General features: G+C 40.6%; 1 protein-coding gene across 1 annotated transcript; it reads left to right on the plus strand.

Moving 5' to 3' along the window:
* Positions 1–1,640: 1,640 nt before the first annotated feature.
* On the plus strand, positions 1,641–17,841 carry LOC124172232 (gastrula zinc finger protein XlCGF57.1-like). Its single transcript, XM_046551652.1, has 2 exons — positions 1,641–1,838; positions 14,209–17,841. Exon 2 carries the CDS (start codon positions 14,379–14,381, stop codon positions 16,068–16,070), a length of 1,692 nt encoding a protein of 563 aa, XP_046407608.1. The 5' UTR covers positions 1,641–1,838; positions 14,209–14,378; the 3' UTR covers positions 16,071–17,841.
* Positions 17,842–23,481: the final 5,640 nt, after the last annotated feature.

Genomic DNA, 23,481 nt, shown 5'->3' on the forward strand with positions numbered 1-23,481 from the left:
TAATTATATCTTAAAAATTGGGAAAGAAGTCTAGACGTATTAAATAAAATTAAGTAGGTGAAATATTTTTAAATTTGAAAGGTTGCTAATTCCGAAAAATAGCTTTGGCAGTCTTTGTACATCCCACTTGAAGTGGGCTGGCAGTAAAAGGATTAATGGACGAAGGAGATAGTAGGTAAAAATCTAAACATTTATAATTGTAAATGATAGGGCGTTTTCCATTCTGCACAGCTTTAAAAGTAAACTATTCCATTCATAGTTACTAATTATTTGAACGAGTTTTCTTATCTTAAAATAAGCTGTTTTTATTTTTTATGTTGTACATATGTGTAGTAGTTTTCTTGTCTTATATTTTAATATGTAAAATCCTGGGACTGATAAACTAAACCTTATGAGCCCTTCTGTTGGCACGTGGGGCACCTTAGTGGTGGATAATGTATCATGCATATGCTGTCATTCATGCAATGACATAAAATACCTGTGATATTCAGAATCTACCAATCATATGGGTGCCAAATGTCTCACATAGATGCTTGTTAGTAACCGGTGCGTTTTTGCACTAAATATTGCACAAAAGGAAGTGGGTGTGTATGGGCTACGAGCAAACAGTGTAGGCCATGTTTATACTATTTTTATTGGTACTTTGGCTGGTGGCCTACTTTCACGCCTCCACTGCAAGGGAGGGGCGTGGGGGTGCAAGCAACCTGAAGCTCTATCTTTACAAGTGACCACGCTCAACTATTTTCCCTGCAGTGAGCTATCCTCTTTCAATGTAGGAGCATAGATTCCCAGTGGTGCTGTTTATTGAAAGTACAGTGACGTTTCCTCAGGATTCCTTCTTTTTTGGCTAGGCTTACGCACTGTTGTTAACTGGCAGGGTAACCCAATTTATTCAAAGTTTCTAATGACTGAAGCAAGTATTCTTATCTCTAAAGAATCTGTTTTTATTCCTATTTATGTTTTTTTAATATGTGTTGAAGTGTACTTGCCTTATATTTTACCTAAGTATATCCTAATACTAATAAATCATGTCTCATTAACGGAATCTGGTCTCCGATTCAAATCAAACTTTTAATGTTGTTATATGTCGGCAGCTGTCCACGAATCACCCCATTATGGGGTTACATGGTTTCATTAAGAAATGTAGTTCAACATTTACAGGTCTATGTTATTCCCTAGTAAATGGTCTCCCTTCATTTAGGAGCGATAGCCCAGCAGTTAGTGTGTAGCTACTACCTGGAACTTCTAGGTTCAATTTCGCATGCACCACTTTTCATGAATAGTTTCCACTTTGCATTTTAAAAATGCCAGCTGTTCATCATTACCTCAGTGATTTTCGGTGAAAAATGTAGTTTTCTGTGTGGATATTTTTCTCTGAAAAGCTGCAGCATCAGATTTTTGTCCCATTTTTGGACATGGATGCCTAGTTTCAAGTATGTGGTTTAGGTTCTTCATTACCAAAGAAACCATAACTCTTTTATGGTATCCTATGAAAATGAAATGGCATTAATTGCAGAGTCAACAAATAAAGATAATATTACTTAGCAGGTGTAACTTAAATAAAATGTTGAACTTCGATGTTGAGAGAAATGCAAAAATATGGATTCTCCGAGTGTTGAAAAAAAAATTATTTTGAACGGAAAACATTTGTTAGGAATACCAACTTATGATGCAATGTGGAGTATGAAGTAGTTTTAGTCAATCCTTTAAAAATGCCCTGAATTCTTTGTGCATACATGATTCATCTGTTGATGATTTCTTCCAGCTTACTTTAGGGGAGGATGGGGACCAAATTGAGAGATCGACTATTGCCCACGAGTCCGCTACGGAGGCATTTGGTGAGTATTCTTAATGGTTGAAAATAACTATATACACGGAGGAATTTATGCTATTGTGGACGATGTACGTGTTAATCCTTTTATTTAGTTAACTTTTACTGTTATAAGAGACACGGTTGCGAATTCGACATAGTCCACTATAGAAGCAGTGGGTTATTTGCCTTAACCCTTTCGCGCCGGACGTCGGGTGGAGCCGACGGGCATTATACACGTAGAACACCTGACGTCGGGTATAGCTGTCGCAAACTTTTCTAAACAGACGACCTGATGTCGGGTATAGCTGTCGCGGGGGATGAGAACCGACGGCAGCGATAGCTATGGTCCGTGGTATTCAGGCCCGGCCCGACACCCAGCTTAGCGAGACCATTGTGCCTCCCCTTAGGCAATTGAGCCCGACCCTCCCACTCATTTATGATCCTTCCCACAGCAGGAACTTGCGGTGAAGTGGTTGAAATGGCAATGGTTCTTGCAAAGAATAATTTGTTGCAAACTCAATTATTTTATTTATTGTATCGAATTCTTCGTTTTGTTCTGTGCATAGGCAAATTTTAAATGAAATTTTAGCGTTATTTTCAACGAACTTTTCATGTGAATGCTTTAATACCTTGTTCTTTCATCTTACGGGATGAAAAATATGTAATGGGGAGATGCTGTTGTTTTATTGTTTTATCGCTCATGAATGTTACAATCCAAATAACTTCCAACGTAACATACCCTTTATTTTCTGATCCATTCATTTTCCCCCGAGTAATTACTAATATGCCGGTATTCCTAAGTAATGTAACTAGTACATCCAACTTCGTACCTGCGTTGTATGCCCTATTGTTAGCTACTCATTTTGGTTGGAACATGTGCTCAGCTGACAGACGATGTCTCGGGTAAACTACGCGGAAAAACCAAACGTTCCACTCTCACAATGATATCGCACGTACATTCATACAGTTCAGGTGTTGAGCGCTAATGACATTTTCGCCGAATTTTTCGATGGCCCACTCCGATTCTAAGAAAAGCGATCCTCAATATGCTATTGTGCTAGTTCTTTCATGGGTTTTCAGGCTTGCATTCCTTTTTCCCTACCCTTTTTCCTTTATTGCTGAATGCATCCTCAACTTCTATGAAAACGTTATCACGAAAACCCATTTCTTAGTACTTATGCCTGCCCATACGAGAACACATTCCCTCTGTAATTTCTCATCTTACCTTCTAAAATACTTCAAAAATCTAACCTTCTGAAATATGAAAAGGTCCTAACTAGGTTATTATCAACGCTAGAAACCCGTTTAAAATTTCACAATGCTTAAAATTATGTCAGTTATTATTATGTAAGTGTAATTTTTCAGAAATTGTAATCAATAATTATTTATAAAAAACACCGGTAAAATAATAAGTTGACCACGGAATCCTGCTAAGAAAGGGTCTGAGGGTCGGGGGAGAGGCAGGGATAATGGCCGGGCGCCCCATTGAGTTGGGTCCCAAATCGGAGGGACGAGTGTACCCGGGCAACTCACCCCCAAAAAAGAGCTCCTTAAGGAGAGTTTTAAAATGTTCTTATGCTACTCATAGCGTGGTAAAGTTTTGCTTTCGTAGTCTCCGGCAGGAAAGGGTTAAGGGCTACAAATAGCGGTGCATAGATAAGTCATGGGCTTCTTTCTGATGGGACATCTTTTCACTGGCCACCATCCCCAGTGTGCCAGCATGCTTTCAAATAACCATATATGTCTCTATGAATGCCTTCAGAAGAGTCTAATTACACCATGGTCTCCACAGCACCCATTTCATTCTGGACTGGAACCATGCCATCAACACCATCAATGGGCCATAAAATTCAGGCCGATTTCAAATGTGACGACTTGCTAGATTTCATGATGACATGTCATGAATGGTGGATTGTACTGGAAGTCATCTCTTCTGAAAGTGGCCTTATTGTGACTGATTAGTCATCCATCCATATAATCTGTTTTCTTTAGTTTATAGTTTATTTATTTTGGATAGGGGAGAAGAGTTACATTTACTCACTTTTTGGTGGTCATTTGTATCATTTTTAATGCCTTGCAAAAATTTTTGTGGCATTGAAATTATTAAATATTTAACTAACCAAGTTTTCAGACCAGTTTATTGAAAAAGTTTAATCACAAATCATCATAATGGAGCACTTGGTTTGAGAATCGAGTATAGAAAAGTGAATTTCTGTCTTAATAGAAAGTGTGAATATGAAAACTGGTCATGTGAATGGAGAAATTATCTTTGATTTTGGTCCATTGTAAATTAGTGGGAAAATTAGGGAAAATATTTTAACCTTTTCCCTACCGTACACGTATATATACGTGTGGACGTTTCCTGACCCGGGAGACCACGGGCGTATATGTACGTGTGAGATTTTCCCGGTCAGGAAAAGGAAACCCGTATATATACGTTTTCTAGCTCTCCCCCTTTCAGGACGGTCGTGGGTTTAGGTCGCCTTTGTCTCGGGACGTAACGCTTCGGGGTTTAGGATTAACCCTCCGAATACGGGAGCAGGTACCCGGACCCTTCGTCTTTTATAACCCCTCTCAGCGGTAAGGGACAGCGGTCATACAATTGTTTATAGAGTAAATTTTCGAAATAAATATTTGTTCACTTCTAAGGAAATATTAACTAAGAATTGAATTGTTTGTCTTTTGAGCAGCGTTTAGAATTTTAAACGAAATTCTAAGACAAATATCAACTTATATCTCGAGTTATGTATAAACATCAACATGGAAATTGTTGCTGCGTGAAATGCTTTGATAATGGCTTTAGAACTTCGTTTAAAATTTGACAATGCTCAGATAAAAATGAGGAATTATATTCTATGTCTGTAATTTACGTGCAAGCAACAATTATCCATTTGCTAAATACATATAAGCAATACATAAGTTGACCGCGAACCAATGCCGCAGGTATGGCCGTAAACCCGGAAAGGAGGGAGCACAACTACCTTCGGAGTCCGAGATAATGCGGAGTCCCACAGTGGAGGGGTCGAAAAAGGTTCAGCGAGACCCTTCTTAACGAATGCCCTCCAAAAATGCTCCATACCACGAGAAAGAAGAGTCTCTTCGGGCTCGGTACAGCAGTCAAGCTAAGACGAAAACTCCTCGGTCTCGAAAGGGTTAAATGTGTGCATTCCTGTTCGCCCCTCTTTCCCTAGAATAGGTTATGGTGGTTTGTTTGGTTTAACGGAGAGTCAAGCATGAAGCTTCCTTGGTGTTGAAAATACTGTTGACATAGCTAATATAAAATCGACTGTAATGCACCAGTAATGAAATCAGTATTGCTAAGAACAACCATACTTGATTTCAGTCCCTTAATTGTAGGATTTCGGTGTTATAAAACAGTGTAGTATTGATAGTGGGTGTCATGCTAACTTTGGTTAGTAAGGTAATGATTCTTGCTGTAAGTTTTATCCACCTCACTGCAGGATGTAAATTCAGGGGCAGTCACTTTCCCCTTTCAACACTTTCACGCCGAATGTGGGTCGGAGCCGACGGGCATTTTCATGTCATACACCTAACGTCAGGTATAGCTGTCGTGGATTTTCAACGCAAACGATTAGACATCTGCTCCTGCCAATGCAAGGGAAGGGAAGATACCCCTGAGTTAGAAATCGTCGGATGCATTCAGTGGCCGTACTCTATATTTCGAATTTATTTAGTATTAAGCTGTTAGGTTATGGGCAGTCACCTATACCCTTTCCTGCCAGCACCTATGGTTGGATAACGTTTTTGTGCTATGAGAAGCATAAGTACTATCATTTGCAAAAGTCTTGCAACAAATCGAGCGGCGCCAATTTCGCTCCACAAAGATTGTGCCCGGAAATTGTATGGTTTTCGGGTGTATGCAACAATCCAATACTAGTCTTCATGGTTCAATGCATGGAGAACGGGTCATTGGGTGGTCGAGGTATTTTGTCATCCTTTTCAGTCTCGAGATTTGACCGCTTCCATTTAAGTGAAATTAATGTTCATGATATTCCCCCAAACACATTGTAGCATTTAATACAGTAGGAAAGATCGAAGGTAATTCCTCGGAGAGATTTTAAAAAGTTGGTAGCTTGGCTCTTTTTGAGTGATCTCAGCTCTTTTCAGAGAGCTGGAAATCACGAGTCGTTCACTGTGAACATGGACTTTTGTTTACATCTATCGACTCGGGTTGATGTTTTAATACAATATCTACGACATATGATACGAGGCAGCTTTGAAATTCCCAGTGTTTCATCATATAAATATCTGAGCAAACACGTAAAATATGAATTTGTGAAGCTAATCGGCATTAATCGTTGCGTAAGTAATAACAGAGTTTTTCCAACGTCCGTCAATTGGTAAAGATGTATTCCTTTCCACTTATTCAAAGTATGACGAGGAAAACTTAATTCCAGGTAAAAGTCCCATTTTTCATGAATGTCGGATTTCAACAGGTATTGTTTGATAAAATGTTCTACTGCTGAATTAGTGTGAATGCGAATAATAACTCTGAGCTGCTATGTCGTTATGATTAAGTTATCTTATTTAGATGCAATCATTTACATATACACTGATGAATTCGGGATAATGTAGGATACTTACTTAGCATTATTAATTGAATTATCTACTTGCATTGAGTAGGTTACATTGTATTAGGAAATGTGTTTGTTGGCAATACGTTTTATGTTTAAGGCATCAGTGGAACTGCAGCTCATTTCATAAAACCTTTCAAGTCGAGTAAGAAGGACGTAAGCAAATCCTAACAGAATTTCTGTTTGTAATGAATGTATACGCTTACTTCATTAGAAAGACAAATACCGAGTTTGAAACATAATAACAAATAATAATAACTTAACAAGACGATACCATACCGAAGTCGCAGGCGACAACATCATAATATTCCTATTGTATATACTAACCAGCCGAAACATAGAGTATGCGAAAGCCTCCGTGCTCAAGTTATAATCATATAAACGAATAAAAGACTAATTTACCGAGAAAGTGATTAGTTTGATCAAATTCGTTCAAGTGAGAAGCTGTAGGAGAAGCCAATGAAGGAGCTCAGTGTTACAATAGCATTAAATAATCAAAATTACCGCTCGATGACCTTGAGCTAGAAATAGCGTAGTGGATAAGCTATTGGGCTAGTATCATGAGGGACCAGCGTTCGAGCCCTTCTCGTGGCCGTAAGTTTTTTATCCTCCGTATTTTATTTTAAAGTTTTTTTATTTTTGAAATATATGTTAAGAGGGTACCAGCTGTTGAATATGAGCATTTTTTGCAACAATTTCTAATTTAAATGACCGTGCGACGGGAATCATGCGTAGTTAGCGCGGTAGGACGAATCAATTGCGTTTTCTTGAAGGAACTCCAATCAGAATCACTGGTGAATGTAATTCCTAGTGCTATATGGTTTCCTTTACAGGTCCGTAACTGCTCAACATTATTAACCTTTGGAATGAGAACTATCGTAATAATCTAAGGTTCCATATACGGAATTTCTTAAATAGATCAATTTCATCTGATTAAAAAGAAAATTATGAATGATATTTTGCAGCGATTATGCTGTCCGTCTATGTAGTATGCTGCCTATTTGTCATCAACTTGACGCCATTTCCTACCAAGTTAATTTCTCCAGAAAAGTTTTTCAGAACAATTTTACCCTTTTTCGTTTCGTAAATGAGCAGTGACGGAAACTTTTCTTAGAGATAGAAAAAGATATGAATAAGTGAAGAATTTTACTTTTAAACTTTAGGCTTCAGTATTCTACAATCAGTGTTTTTTTAATGCAGTAATTTTGCTGGAAAGGGACAGAATGTGGGACTAGCTGATCTACTAAGTACAATCCTAGGAATAACCGATGTAATGGTAATCCTTAATCGTGCACGCACCACGACGCTTATTTTTAAATATAGGAAAGGCTTATCTTGAGGTATTTATCAGTTATTTTTCTAGTGCGTACTTTCTTCAAGCAAATTGCGGCATCAACATTTATATGATAGTGCTACAAATTGGCCCTATTTACACTATTTTGGAAGTACGTGAGAATCACTTACGGCCTGCAAGTTTTACTCCAGGTAATCTACTTCCTCGTCCCTGGCTGGTAAAGTTGCGATAAAGATGTAGGGCAAGACGAGGTGCAGGACCTATTAGCTGATCAAAACTACGGCCCGGGAGCACCCGATTCAGCGTTAAGAGCTGAGGGAGCGGCGAAATTATGCGCAAAGTATCTTACCTCCGTAATAGATGCGCAAAGTATTTCCCTCCCTAAAATAGGGGCGAATATTGGTTTAAATTGATTTTCAATTTAATCTCTGTCCGTTGTTGTTATTGGAAACCTTACCAATGGAGGCATTCATGGATAGGGAAAAGTCGTACTATTAAGTCACTCTTTAAGTTGGTTGTCCTTAGTAATATAATAATGGCCGAAATATTAAAATCGAAACAATAACTAATTTATTATAACAAAAAGAAGATTAATGCGACATGATCACTAAATATGTTAATGCTATCGTAAAAATTTAAGCCTCTCCTAGATATGTAAACAGTAAAATTAGAGACACATTCTGCTAGTAACGAGGAGGCCTAGCGAGTTTTTTTGGCAATCATAATTCCATTTTTTTCCGAAGAAACATTTCCATCGGTGTAAATATATTTATCCAATTAACAAATTGATAATTAATGAAGAAGAAAGCTTATGAAGCTATATTTATCAGCTTCAACCTACGTAAAGAACTATTTAATGCCAATTAATTAAATATGGTGGAGACAACAGAGTCGTGTTTTTTGCCGGAAAATTGCCAGTTAATTTTTTTTCATATATAAATTCTTCTATATTGAACAAATATTTCAACAACTTAATATAAAGTCTCCTGAACGACGTTGAATCCCTTAAAAAAAGGGTTACGAGCGAGTTGATTTCCGTGTTCCTAATGGCGAAATCGTGCCCCCAGCCGGCCTTATGGGGTTTACGATTGGAAGCCAGGCATCATAGGTACCCACTCTTTTAACGGGTAAATATTTTCAATTATCTACTCCAGTCAACTACGGGTACAAAAATAATCTCAAACGCAGCCCAACATCTACGCTCGTTTACTCAACTGAACATCGTAATGATTTCCTACGTCTCACTCCCGTGTCACGATGACCCGTTCGTGAGTCGTTCCCGAGCTACCATGAAGATTCATACCTAGATAGTGATCATTCAAACTTAATGGTGGCCAGAAATCGACAATGGAGCGAAAGTGGCGCCGCTCGATTTGTTGCAAGACTTTTGCAAATGATAGTACATTTTAAACATTTCTGTATGGATCTCTTTTTTGGGGGAAATGCATGGGTATTTTATTTCCTTAGAATTCAGACCCAGCGAGTCTATCCCTCGCCCAGTCATAGCATTAATCCATAGCCAACTTATTGCATTACCAGTTTTTTTCAACTAAACATTGTATTTTATTTTCATAATTTACTCTTTTAAAAGAATTCCTGCAGTGAGGATGATCATAAATGAGTGGGAGGGTTCTGGTCTTCTACGTATGAAAATGTCCATCCCCTCCATCCAACATCAAGCACGAGAGGGTTCAGCCCGACCCACCCACTCATTTATATCCTCACCACAGTACTCCGTCGCGAAGTGATTTCACTGTCAACGGTTTTTGCGGTGATATATTTTGTTGCATACTACATACTGTTGAATTTTTTTTTTTACTTTGAAATGAATTATCCATTTTTTCTCTGTGCATAAGCAATTTTTTGAACGAAATTGTAGCATTAAAAATAACGAATTTCTGAATTTATAGTCTTAGGACCTTGTGTTCACTAACTTTGTTGTCACAGTAGGCTGCATTTTCCGGGTTTCACCGCATCGTGGTTGCGTTGGTGACAACAGTTTCTCCTGCATTCCAGCAGGCGTCTTTAGGTCGAAGTGATTATGCCGTGTTTTGGCCGCCGTTATATAGGCAGCCCAGTGGTGTAGGTTCGTCCTGATTGGTCGCCTTGCGGCCAATAGCGTAGGGGTATGGGGCGAAGAGTCTCTTCCATGTGCTGTGGACTGCGTAGCTATCCTCTTGATTGAAATTATGAGGATGTTTGGATATTTCAATCGCCTCTCGGATGATCCTCGGAAAATATCGATATTCTCTGGCGATAACTTTTGTTTTTTCCCAGTTAATGTCGTGTCCAGGTTCACTGAGTGTGTGCTCAGGCACTGCCGACAGATGGAATTGTTTTTTTTTCACCGCTCTTCTATGTACTTGAATGCGGCACTTCACAGCTCTCCCGGTCTGTCCGATGTATGACATACCGCAACTGCATTCAATTTCATAAACTCCTTCGTAGGCGTGAGGTGAGATACGGTCATTAGGAGTCGGAAACGAACACTGCTGTCCATGTGGCCCAGGTTTCCCAACTGTCCTGGGTGCCTAATTTGCCTTGCCAGCATTCATGCTTCAAAGGCACGTCGTTCCTCTGGTGCGGGTCTCAGGGTGTCAGTGTGCGCCGTGCGCCGTCTAAAGGAAGCAGCCTCGGCCTCTTCCTTGGTGGGAGGTTGGCTGCAATGTCCGTGCTTGCGATGGGGCGCTTGTGGCGGTCCCATGGCCGCACGGTTATCTCAGCCAGCCTGCTGATTTCCCGGTGGGTGGAGTCTCCGGCTTTCTCGAAGAGCTCCGTGGAGAGTCTTGGAAGTAGGACGTCCAGCGGCTCCAACTTTCCGTCTCGATGCATCTGCTCCACTCGGTCGTATCGGCCTCGGCTCAGGATGCATCGTAGTGCTTTGTTTTGCACCACTTGGATTCGTTGGAGGTCGATTTGGGCACTCCGGACCATACAGGAGCTGCGTATGTGATGACGGGCAGCACGTAGCTTCTGTAAAGTTTCCATTTGGTGTCCATGCTGAGCACCGGCGGTTGTGGAATCGGCCGGTGCCGATTTAACGCCGCTTGTGCTTTTGCACGGGCACGTTCTGCCTGTCGTCTCCAAAGCAGCTTCCGGTCCAGCAGCACTCCGAGGTAGGTGACCTCAGACTCCCACGGGATGTGGACTCCATTCACCGTTACACGGCCAACTCCCTGCGACGCTCCTTGGGCAGACGGGTTGAACATGATGGCCTTGGTCTTGGTAGCGTTGACTCTTATCCGCCATCTTCGGTACCATTTGGTGACGTCGAAGATGGCTTCCTGTAGACCGTCTGCTGCAGCCCAGCCTTTCATGGATCTTGTCAGGAGCGCAGCGTCGTCTGCGTAGAGGGACAGGATCGTGTTGCATCCGTGGTCCCTGGGGATGTCATGCGTGAAGATGTTGAAAAGAATTGGGCCGAGAACTGAACCCTGGGGAACGCCAGCATTGATGGGCTGGGTTCTGGATTCTGCCCCGAGCCAGTTCACGCTGAAGGTCCTGTCCTTCAGGTAGTCCCGGATGAGTCTGAGGATCCAGTCCGGGAAGTTGAGTCGGCTCATCTTCAGCAGGAGTCCTTGATGCCACACCCGGTCGAAGGCTTTCGAGATGTCGAAGAAAGCCCCCGCGACCGAGTGTTTCCTGTTGAAGGCGTTGGTGATGAAGTCCGTTGTCCGTGCCAGCTGCTGGACCGTTGAGTGCTCCTCGCGGAAGCCAAACTGCTCATCAGGAAGGAACCCAGCTTCCCTGATGAACTCGCAGATGGGCCACCGTACGATTCTCTCGAAGATCTTGCCGAACCCGTCCAGGAGCGAGATGGGACGGAACTCCTCCGGATCCAGTTCGTGCTTCAATGGTGACTTCGGCAGGCAGGTAATCTTCGCCCTCTTCCAAGATGTTGGGAAGTATGATATCCTGATACAGCCGTTCAGGATGCTGGTCAGGTATACCGCTTCCGCCCTCGGTAGTTGCCGGATGATGGTGTTAGGAGTCGGAAGAAGTTCTCTAGTCTTCTTAACAAAGTTAAAGCGTGTTGTAACGCCGAATTTTTTCCAGGATTCTCGCGATTTATTCACTGGTTCCAACTACATAGGGGATTGTCGCATAACCCGCTGCATTGGGCTGCTCAGTTTTAGGACTTGGTGTCTTATTCTTGAGTTTTATTTCTCTCTTTGTGGTCCTTTTAAGGACCATGTCACTGTGATATCCATTGCTGGCCAGGGCCGTCACCAAATGTCGTTTTTCCGCGGGAAGTGAGAGTTGGTCAGGGATGGAGTATGCTCTGTGCACTAATGTCGAGATTAGAGCTGCCTTCTGAGTAGGGTGGTGGTGTGAGGAGGCATTCAGGTATCGGTCCGTATGTGTCGCCTTACGGTAGACTCCATGGCCGAGTTTTCCATTACGTTTCTTCGTCACCAGTACGTCTAGAAAGGGTAGGCAGCCGTCCTTTTCCACTTCCATGGTGAACTTGATTGAATCATGTTGGTTGTTTAGGTGTCGTAGAAAATTCTCCAATTCTTGCCCTTAATGTGGCCTGATGACAAATGTGTCGTCCACGTATCGGATCCAGAGGGTAGGTTTCTTTTTGTAAGAAGTCAGCACTGAATTCTCAAATTCCTCCATAAACAGATTGGTGATCACAGGGGACAGTGGAGATCCCATAGCAGCGCCGTCACTCTGTTCCTAGTAACGGCCATTCCACGAAAAGAATGAATTTGGAAGACAATGCTCCACAAGCCTGGTAAAATCTTTGGGTAATCCGTTATCGGTGAGCTTTTTCACGATCTTGATGGAGTCGTTAATGGGTACGTTGGTAAAAAGAGACACAATGTCGAAGTTTACTAGCAGATCTCCATTCTTCACAGTAGTTTCTTGAAGACGTTCAATGAAGTGCGTTGAATTCTTCTCGAAGGATGACGAGTTTCCGGTGAAGGGTTGAAATGCTTCTGCCAGGTATTGAGCCAAGAGCCCCTTCATTAGCCTCTACGGGGAGGAAATCTACAGGAAGACGAGGAGATTAGAGGCGCTTAGGAAGAGTAAATTAAAACTTCCCTCCACTACAAATCCGTTTAAAAATCCAAAATGCTTAAAAGAGCTTAGTAATTTTTAGAAGGTTAAATTATTGAAAACAAATACTAAATTTGGTTTAAAAATATTGGTAACACAATAAGTTGTCCATGGACATATGTTAAGATAGAGATAGAGGCTCAAGTGCATTAGCAGACATAAAGTAAGGGCACACCGTTGACTTGTCTCCCAAATCTGAGTAATGAAAAAAACAACGGTGACTCTACTCTAAAATGAAGCTGATAGACTCCAAACATTCTTATGCTGTTCATAGGGTGGAAATTTTTTCCTAGTGTAGGCGCTGGCAGGAGAGGATTCTTGTGACTGCCCATAGTGTTGCATCCCAACCCTTTAACTCTTCAGTAGGCATGTCGGGCACAAAGGTGGGCGATAGTGTTTCATCCGTGTGCCATTTATCATATGATGGCATATTATGCACCTGATATTATTAGCTGTGCATCATTTAGTCCTCGAAAACCTCACACTGTTGTATTTTAGTAATTGGCACATGGTTAGCATAATTAGAGCAAGAAAGGAAGCCGGTATGACTTGGCCACATGACTTTGCCTTACGCCAGTGTAAATTTTTTTTGTCAGCATTGCTTATAAATATGCAACAAATTTTGTATGACATTTCTCTGCATTGACGAGGACAGTGTTTCACACATCTAAGTTACTGTTATGGGTACCTTGACAAGTGGCCTTCTTTATTGCCTCCTCTGCAGGGAAAGGTAGTGGGGGTGCTAGCGACCTTGAGTTGGTGCTTTACAAGGGACAAAGTTCAACCGTTTTCCCTGAAGTGAGTTACAGAAATCCGCACTCCTAAAATACAAAGCAGTGATTCGTAGCCATAGGATTTATAGAAGGCACCCTTCTTCTGGGTTCTTTATCTCCTAGCTTAGCTGATATGGGAGTATTTATTGTGGGTCACTCCCCTGTTGCGTTTAGATATAGCATATCTTCTTCTTAGTGGAATTGCTAAATAGTCAACTGAATAGGAAGTGATTTGCAGTTTCCTTTTAATTTTCTATTATAAACTGTGAATAAGCGGTCCTGTCTTTGCAACAGTTTTTCATGGTAACTTTCTTTTATAGAACTTATTTTACATATTTTTACAGCCCAAAGGACCGTATTGAAGTAGTAATTCAGCTGTTGATATTGTTATTCTGTTAGTTGAGCGATTTGTGGGTGCCCAAACGATGGGTTATAATGATTCCTGTTGCCCTAGACGTTTTTGTGTTTTGTGTTTCTTTCCCAATTTTTTCCCATCTATTCATTTTCTGTTTATTTTTGTTTCTGGTTTCAAGTACATGCAAGGCTAGATTTTAACTCAGTGAATCATGGCTTTTTTCATCCATTAAATCACTTTTGAATAGTAGGTTTAGGAATCTTACTTTTCATGTTTAACTATGATAGTTGTCGTTCGAAATTCTTTTCTAGGGGTCCAAACAACCGATGGAATTCCCATTCAAACAACATCAATATCATATCTGCCTGCAGAAGGAAATGTAAGGAGGTATTCAAATGAAGAATGCAATGGTCCCACAGCTTTGGTGACACAAAGTGATTTCAACGCTGGAGCATCCCTAGTAAAGACAGAAAGAAGCCTGATGGGTGAAGACTTAGAAAAATGTGGTGCTCCAGATACTGACATGAAAACAAATAGCTCAATTCCTGATGATAGACAATACAATGTGAGAAACAACAAATCACATATACTCAGTGGAACCGGAGGCGCAAAGACTTTTTTTGGGGAGAAAGGTGGTTTTGATGCACCAAATGCTATGAATAGCCTTAGGAATATCAGAATTAATAGAATTGAAAGAAATGGCTGTGAGACCCTCTTGGGAGACAAGGAGGAGATGCCTCATTGCTCGATCAACACTCCTAGGAGCAGTAACAGGTCAAACAAAAATTCATTTTGCTGCAGAGATGCATTCAATGACAAAAATGAGCGAATCAAACACACAAAAAGTCATTCTGTTGCTCATAATTTTGATGCTGTAGCAGAATCATCAATCGCAGAGAAATCTTATTCGTGTTCAATCTGCAAAAAGTCCTTCTCTTTGCATAATGACCTTGTTTCACACATGCGTTCACACACAGGAAAGAGACATTTTTCATGCATTGAGTGTGAAAAGTCTTTCTCGAATAAGTCCCTCTTAGTTCGACACATTTGCACCCACACGGGAGAGAAACCTTTTGCTTGCAACTTGCGTGAAAAGACTTCCTTGGATGAGAGCGCCTTGGTTAGACACGTACGCAAGCACACGGGGGAGAAACCTTATTTTTGTTCACTCTGCAACAAGCCCTTCTCGCGGTCTTATGACCTTGTTTCCCACATGCGTTCACACACGGGAGAAAAACCCTTTTCATGTAATGAGTGTGAAAAGTCTTTCTTGAATAAGTACTGCTTAGTTCGTCATATGCGTATACACACGGGAGAGAAACCTTTTTCTTGCAATGAGTGTGAAAAGTCTTTCTCGGATATGAGCAGCTTAGTTAGACATGTACGTAAGCACACCGGAGTGAAACTTTATTCTTGTAGCATATGCTCTAAGTCTTTTACTCGGAAACGCATCCTCAATGCACATATCCGTACACACAAGGGAGATAAACATTTTTCATGCATCGAGTGTGAAAAGTCTTTCTCGAGCAAGTACCACTTAGTTCGTCATTTTCGAACACACACGGGAGAGAAACCTTTTCCATGCAACGAGTGTGAAAAGTCTTACGCGGATGAGAGCGCCTTAGTTAGACACATACGCACGCACACGGGGGAGAAGCCTTTTTCTTGTAGCATATGCTCCAAGTGTTTTACTGAGAGAGGCAGCCTCAATGCACATACCCGTACACACAAGGGAGAGAGACCTCATTCTTGCAACTATTGTGAAAAGTCTTTCTCAAATAAGAGACACTTAGTTTCACACATTCGTACACACACGGGAGAGAAACCTTTTTCTTGTACAATTTGCTCTAAGTCTTTTAGTGAGAAAGGCAGCCTCAATTCACACATCCGTACACACACGGGAGAGAAACCTTATTCTTGTAGCGAGTGTGAAAAGTCTTTCTTGAATAAGAGCCACTTAGTTACACATATTCGTTCACACACGGGAGAGAAACCTTATTCCTGTACAATTTGCTCCAAGTCTTTTACCCAGAGAGGCAGCCTCAATGCACACATCCGTTCACACACGGGAGAGAGACCTTATACTTGCAACTTGTGTGAAAAGTCTTTCTCGAATAAGAGCCACTTAGTTAGACATGTACGTACGCATTCAGGAAAGAAACCTTTTTCATGAAACGAGTTTGAAAAGTCTTTCTCGAGAAAGGGCGACGTAGCGACACTTTTTCGTACACACTCGGGGGAGAATCCTTATTCTTTTAGAAGGTGTGATAATTGTTTTCCTGTGAGCAACTTTCTGGTTGGATACATTCGAACGTACTCAGGAGAGAGACTTTCTTCATGCAGAATTTGCAAAAACAACATTCACTCTGAGGTGATCTCTCAACAGTCACGTGCGAAACAACACTGAGGAATGTTGCTATTTGTGCAGTGACAAAGAGAGCGTATTAAAATGGACATGTGTGCACACCCAATTGGATATTTATTTTTGCAACATCTGCAGCAACTGTTTCACTCGTTAAAGTTGGATTTTGCGCAGAAAGAATGAGAAAGAATTCAGCTTATTCTTTTCAGTATTTCTCTTTACTTAAGGAAGGCATATAAAACTATAAAAACAATGGTGACAACAAACTGTTTATAAACATCAGCTGTTACTATATCTCCAACAGTTAATACGACTTAGTTACATGTTATTACACAAAGAGAAGATAAAACTTATCAATTTAACATTTGTTGTATACATTCTGATGTGAGTGCTTACCTTCACAGTCACATGCATGCTCACATGTAAGAGCAGCTATTTTTATGCATAGCCTGCATCAATCCATCACTGCAAGGAAAGGCCTTACCACCACATGTGTAAATGAAAGGCTTTGAAACGTTATTCATGCTAAGTTTGTGCTATTTATTTCACTTTTTATTCCAACCTCTACTGCCACATCGCTGCAACTCCAACTTTAATTAATCATACATGATGGAATTCTCTCAGGTAAAACATGACGGAGTTGAGCTGGACCACCATTCTGATCTCCAGGAGGAGACTGCCCGAGAGGGTTAATTTGTCAACTGTGTTACAGTTATGACGCGTCATGACGCAAGGTACATGGAACGTGATATCACCAAGTACCTGCGGTAAGCTACAAAACATTATGGTGGGAATTCGAAATTTAAATCTCATGCTGAATATATGTCTTTTTATTGAGTTAACTGCGAAAAACGTGGGCCGTTAAAAATTTCCATGGCAAAAATGATACGTTTAAAAATACAAAAATGTAGGTGTGGCAAACAGTCTCCCTTTTCTACCCTTTCCATTCCTAAACTTTTCTGTCATGTCCTCTCAACTTCAAGCCAAGGACGTCAACTCATTGTCTAAGAGAATTGCCTCTTAAATCCCTCCTGATTGTTTTCTAACTATCCCGTCAACCTCCAAAAATGCATTCTAAATATCTTTTTACTTCGAAAAATATGTCGCATCATGTTTCATGCAGCCTTTACTTCAAGTCTTTTAATCAGAATGTTCATGATAATGAACACAACCGTACACATATCAGGGAAAAGCCTTAATCCTGCAACTTCTGCTGCGAGTTCTGCTCTCTGACAAGTCCAACCATAACAGGCAGTATCATGCAATACAGGAGATCAACCTTACTCATGTTACATTCGCTGCAAGCTTTCTCTCTGAGATTTGCCTTGAAAGTTAAATAGTAAAACAGTTATTGTAATAGTTTGGCAGTCTAATTTATAAGTGTTAATCAACCTTCAAGATCATTACTCGTGATTGGCTGAGGGATTTTTTTGTTTGAAATCGTATGTTTACTTTCATTATGTTGTAGTGTTAGTAGACATCAAATATGATGTTTGATAACCTAATGCATACATTCTGGTATTTGTTCAATTGTGAAAACTATTCCCTTTTCTTTAACTGTAGAACATCACAATTCATGAAACATGAACCAAAAACGTCTATGTTAACTATTCCTTTCAATTTTTTTGTCTATGTTCCTCAGAAATTCATTTCTCTATTAATATCATTTCCATAACTATATATGAAGAACAAAATGGATAAACTGATCTATATGGTGATTGATACTCCTGGATTACCTTAAACAATAGATAGGGGATATCCGTCATGATCTGATATGGCCTCTTGTGAATTATTTTGTAAATAAACCAATACTTGAAAATATCAAATTTTTTTGCCTTTTCCTATGCTAATTGTATGTTGTTATTTTTGTTTATCAATTCTCATCAATGCTGAAAGCTGCCCTGTGTTACAAATTCCGTAAGTAATATGCTCATTTTTCAGGTGAGGTTGTAGTTTGCATGTGCCACGGTTTATAAGTGGTATGGTTACCCATTTTCTACGTGTATTAAGTCAAATAGGGGGGCGGGGGTCGCCGTAACGCTAGTAGTACTTAATTATGCCACCAGATGGCGAAATCGGTTCACTATTCTCGTACCTAGTTTGCAAACTTATCGCGTGGTGGCGCGTCGATCGAAAAAAGTGACCGTCTCCTGGCCAGTGCGGACATTTCGTCATAGGTTCGTCATCGTATCGTCCGGCCGTCTTCTTGTTGTCTCCAGAGACGATAACCGCTTCAGGGAGACGGTCTCTTTGGTTTCTGTAGACAGTCTCTAAGGATTCGGGGGAGACAATCTCCAGTGTGCTATCTGGGGTGGTCCCACTGAGAAATGTTGGGAATTCCATTTCCATATTCATTTCGAACAATGCCAGAGTGTCTCCGATCCATTGGCAGTCAACCTCCTGACATCCCTTCGATAAATGGAGGTAGATTCAACGAAAATTTTACATTTTTAATGCGTGGTCATGCAATGCTAGGACCCTGTCTTGAGATGACTTTATTTTAAATGTAATATTTTGCGTAAAGAATTTGTTTTATATTTTTTAAGCATGAGAATCCCCAGGCCTAAGATGATGAATGCAAGATTTCTAGGCTGAGTATTTTCATTCGTTTGTTAAGTGATGTAAAATAATATGTTTGCAACCAAACTTTTAGGTTTAAATAGGTCACTTTTGCTGGGATTTCCATTGAATGTTATTAATTTTTAAATTGTAGGAACGGCCGTGGCGCTTTTAACCGGTGACCTATTATTTCTGAACTTCTGACACTATCAACATATCTATGCATTTTTGGAATAGCAAAAATGTAGAGAATGTGTGTAAGGGAAGTCCGGAGCTTCGGCCATTTTTGGTACTCATTTAAGTACTCTGCGACTGAAAACGAAGAAAACTAAAACAGGCTATTTAAAGAATCATTAATAGCTCATAACCGTCTCATACAAAACTCTCTCGCTCACCTTAAGGCAATTTTACCATTATTTAGCACCAGAACCGCGGGCGGGACTTTTTGTCCCATCGCCCTTTGCAAATGTTTGCCATTCATGTACTAGTGATTTGATCCCTTTGAAATTTACTAACTTATAGTCTTTTTTTATGCTCTTTCGAATGGTCATATTGAAAATATTGTACGATGTTTCTTCGCGAGACGATTGACGATTTACCTAGAACCACGGTATGGGACCTTTTTGTCCCATATGGGGAAAACATACAATTACAGTTTTTTGTACACATATTTTGTATTTAGCATAATAACAGTTTATTACGAAGGGGATCGATGCACAAAAACTGTTATTCTGCCGGTTAGAAGCGCAGAAGGGAATAATCTGTGCACTGCGTCGGCCGCCTACTCACGCAGCGCCGGCCGCGTCACCTCTGCCCGGCGCGTCTGCAGGTCTGACCTTGCAACCAACACGTCAAAATAAGTTTACTGTGTTCCTAGTTATACTTAATAAAACGTTTTTAACATTACCTAAACACGTGCTTTGTTCACACAAACCACAAAAAACCGTCAATTATATTTAAACATTACAGGATCAACGTGTTTTGAAAATTGGACCAAAAAGTCCAATGCCGCGGTTTTGGTGGAATTGGAAAGTTCATCGGTTCTACCGTTAACCTTTTCCCTACTGTACACGTACATATACGTGTGGACGTTTCCTGACCCGGGAGACGACGGGCGTTTATCTACGTGTGAGATTTACCCGGCCAGGAGATCTAAAGCCGTATATATACGTTTTCTAGCTCCCCCCCTCTTAGGATGGTCGTGGGTTTACAACGTCTTTGTCTCAGGACCCAAAGCTTCGGGGTTTAGGATTAACCCTCGGAATCCGGGAGCAGGTACCCGGACCCTTCGTCTTTTAGAACCCCTCTCAGCGGTACGGGACAGCGGTCATTCAATTGTTTATACAGTCATTTTCGAAATAAATATTTGTTCATTTCTCAAGAAGTATACACTAAGAATTGAATTATTTGTCTTCTGAGCATCGTTTACAATTTTTAAACGAAATACTACGACAAATATTAACTTATATCTCGAGTTATGTATAAACATCAACATGGCAATTGTTGCTGCGTTAATAATGGCCTTAGAACTTCGTTTAAAATTTGACAATGCTCAGATAAAAATGAGGAATTCAATTCAAAGTCTGTAATTTACGTGCAAGCAACAATTATCCATTTGCTAAATACATATAAGCAATATATAATTTGACCGCGAACCAATGCCGCAGGTATGGTCGTAAACCCGGAAAGGAGGGAGCACAACTACTCTCGGAGTCTGAGATAATGCGAAGTCCCTGCGTGGAGGGGTCGAAAAAGGTTCAACGAGACCCTTCTAAACGAATGCCCTCCAAAAATGCTCCGTACCACGAGAAAGAAGAGTCTCTTGGGGCTCAGTATAGCAGTCATGCTAAGACAAAAACTCCGCCGTCTCGAAAGGGTTAAAAGCCAATTGTGATATTTAATTTACCGCAACAAAAAACTGCAATTGAATCCCGTCACTCATATTTTTCCCGATTCTCCGTACTGTCCAAATCTTAAAATAAGCGACTTTTAATGAAAACGCGATCAAGTCAACCTTGGAGAGGGAACGTTCTAATTCAGATCGATTCATTAGAAAATTCGTCGCCCTCCATTCTTTGTCTATTCTCATCTTAAATGTCCGTAATTAAACTTTTTTTGTCACTCAGAGTGCTTCACTTATTCATTTTACATATAATTCCGACGTCTCTCTATGACTGTCTCATTAATACCATTATGGACAGTGGCGAAAAAAACGCAAAGCTGAATTTCTGTTCCTGTTCCTGTGCGGACCGCCGAATGCGGCCCGCACAGGAACTATGAGTTGAAGACTTACACCTTTCGAAATGTAGTCCATTAATTCTTTCATTCAACTAGGATTTTTACGGTGATCATTATGTTGTGGCATTTTTTAGTGTTCCCCCCCAAAAAATTTCTGGTACCCCTCCCACCCCAGAATTTCCTCGAACTTCCTCCGAACTTATCCGCAGAACTTCTCCCGCCAAGGACTTTTCGCGCTAAGGTTTTTCGCGCAAAGGATTTTCGCGCAAAACGGCCCTGTAGCAAAATGCCCTGTCTCGCAAAATCCTGTCTCTGGAAAATCCTGCCTCTGGAAACCCTGCCTCTGGAAACTCAGCCTCTGGAATCAGCCTCTGAAACAGCCCCGAAACAACCCCGAACCAGCCTACCTGCAATCCAAGACATATATAGGACTACTGCGGAGGAATACTTACTCCTTAGCAAGCAAGGGGAAATCGGTGCTAAGGCCTTAGTATTGCACTTTGGAGTGAGAAGTTTTTACCATTGTCCTATCACAACTATCTCTCCCTCCAACACCTCACCCCAGTATCTCCTTCCCCTCCATGTGTTCCAATGAATTATCCCTCTGATTCGACTGATGTCTCAAACCCAGAAGTTGAGGGGAAAATTCTGGGTGGTATGCTGTTGTCTCAAAACCAGGGAATGATGTTTTGCGGAGCGGCCGTTCTACTGGGGCAGTGACGCACCAGTGGCGCAGTAGTTGAATTCGCCTGGAGTACCCCCTCCGCCGCTTGGAAAAACCCCTCCCCTCAAATCCTGTGTCGTCTTGCATAGGCAAGCTCTCTTCTGCTCGTGGCCTGGTCGGAGACACATGTCTAGTGAGACATGGCAAATTTAGACCAATTATTCTGCGGGTATTTAGCTGGTAATGTTTCCTTTGGGATCATGAATTACCATCATTGTTTTCTGTAATACTTCTGATTTTGAATACTCTACTTTGAATAGTTATAGAACGAAAATACTCGTAAATTATTCTTTGCAATTTTTTTCTTATGAGCTGATTTTCTTGTTTGTGGAGTCTTTCCCTGATCCAGCATGTGACCGACGGTTGGAGTTTTTCCCTATGTCTGGGCTTACGTGAACAATCAACTAGATTTTACGACGTAACGCCACAATGTATTAACTATAGTTATGATCCCAGCAGTTATTTTGCGAAATTAGTGTGTACCAAAGAAAATTTTAAAGGTTTTGCCACCCAATTTTTGTAAAGACAAAATCGTTCATTGTTTCGGGTAAGAACTATGTGCCTATTCCGTAAGGTTTGGCCGTAAGACGGGTTTTGTCAGGAAATCATAAAGAGATTTTAGAGCGTCAAGGGTGACTCAAATTCAGCCTCCGCGATAAATAATCCGGCAATTTTCTTCTGGGACAATGACTATTGAAGTGAAAACTTCCTTAGCGACGTTAAGCACTTTTTCGGGATGGGGAAAAAGCATAGAATTCGCGTGGGCGTCACCGACCCGACACCGCGATCGCTACAGGGTCAGCATCTTAAAATTCGTCTTCCTGTCTCTTAGAAGGGAGCTTTGTAGTGGTGGAGCAGCAAAAAAATTTCACAAAGTGTTCTGGAGATTAAACACAACATTAGTCAACTCTTCGAGAAACTTGGTAGTCATCATCAGCTTGTCACAATGGTGCTCCCCAATTGTTAACATAGCCTCCCTGTAACTTTTCGGTGTCTCTTAGTACCAGAATGCAATGTGAAGATCTTTGTCAGCATCAATGGGTTTCATGCCGCTTTTGTTGACCATATCTACATCTGTATTAGCTCAATTATTGTATTTTTATTGTACCTTAAGTAGAGTTTGGTGTCCTTAAAACAATGTGATTTTTATTGAATATTTTACATTCACAACTGTTTTCTTATAGTATAATTTGTAGTTATAGTATCGTATTACCTTCAATTTGGATTTATTAATTTTGTTCACTTTAGTAAATTTTAGTTTATCTTTTGCATCTTAAATAAATTTTGGAAAAGGGTTGTTTTCCGTACTCCCATTGTACTAGATATATTCTATAACTTTCAATTGAATGTGTTCACTTGTTTTATATTCTTCTGTGTTGGCCACGGTCTTAGAAAAAGAGTTGTTTATCAGCATGTGGTTCATTAGCTGCATGTACATATTGAGTGTCAAGGTGATGAAAAACATGCGAAGGACAAAGAGAGGGCAGTGAGCTAATAAGAAAGATATTTTATCTCCTGCTAAAGGAGTTGACACATTTTCATGCCTCACTAGAAGAGTAGCCAGCAGTTTTCAAGATACTACAGTTGAAGGAAGGCGTTTACTTTTCAGACCAAATTTGCCAACTCACCAGAGTGAAACCAAAAGTCATAGAAAACTACAAAATAATTTTTTTATTGATGAAATCACAATGAAAATTTATT

The sequence above is a fragment of the Ischnura elegans genome, assembly GCF_921293095.1.
Source record: "Ischnura elegans chromosome 13 unlocalized genomic scaffold, ioIscEleg1.1 SUPER_13_unloc_1, whole genome shotgun sequence".
Taxonomy (NCBI): domain Eukaryota; kingdom Metazoa; phylum Arthropoda; class Insecta; order Odonata; family Coenagrionidae; genus Ischnura; species Ischnura elegans.

Excerpts from the sequence above, each read along its gene's own strand:
- LOC124172232 (XM_046551652.1), top strand. The coding sequence starts at position 14,379 with ATGGGTGAAGACTTAGAAAAATGTGGTGCTCCAGATACTGACATGAAA.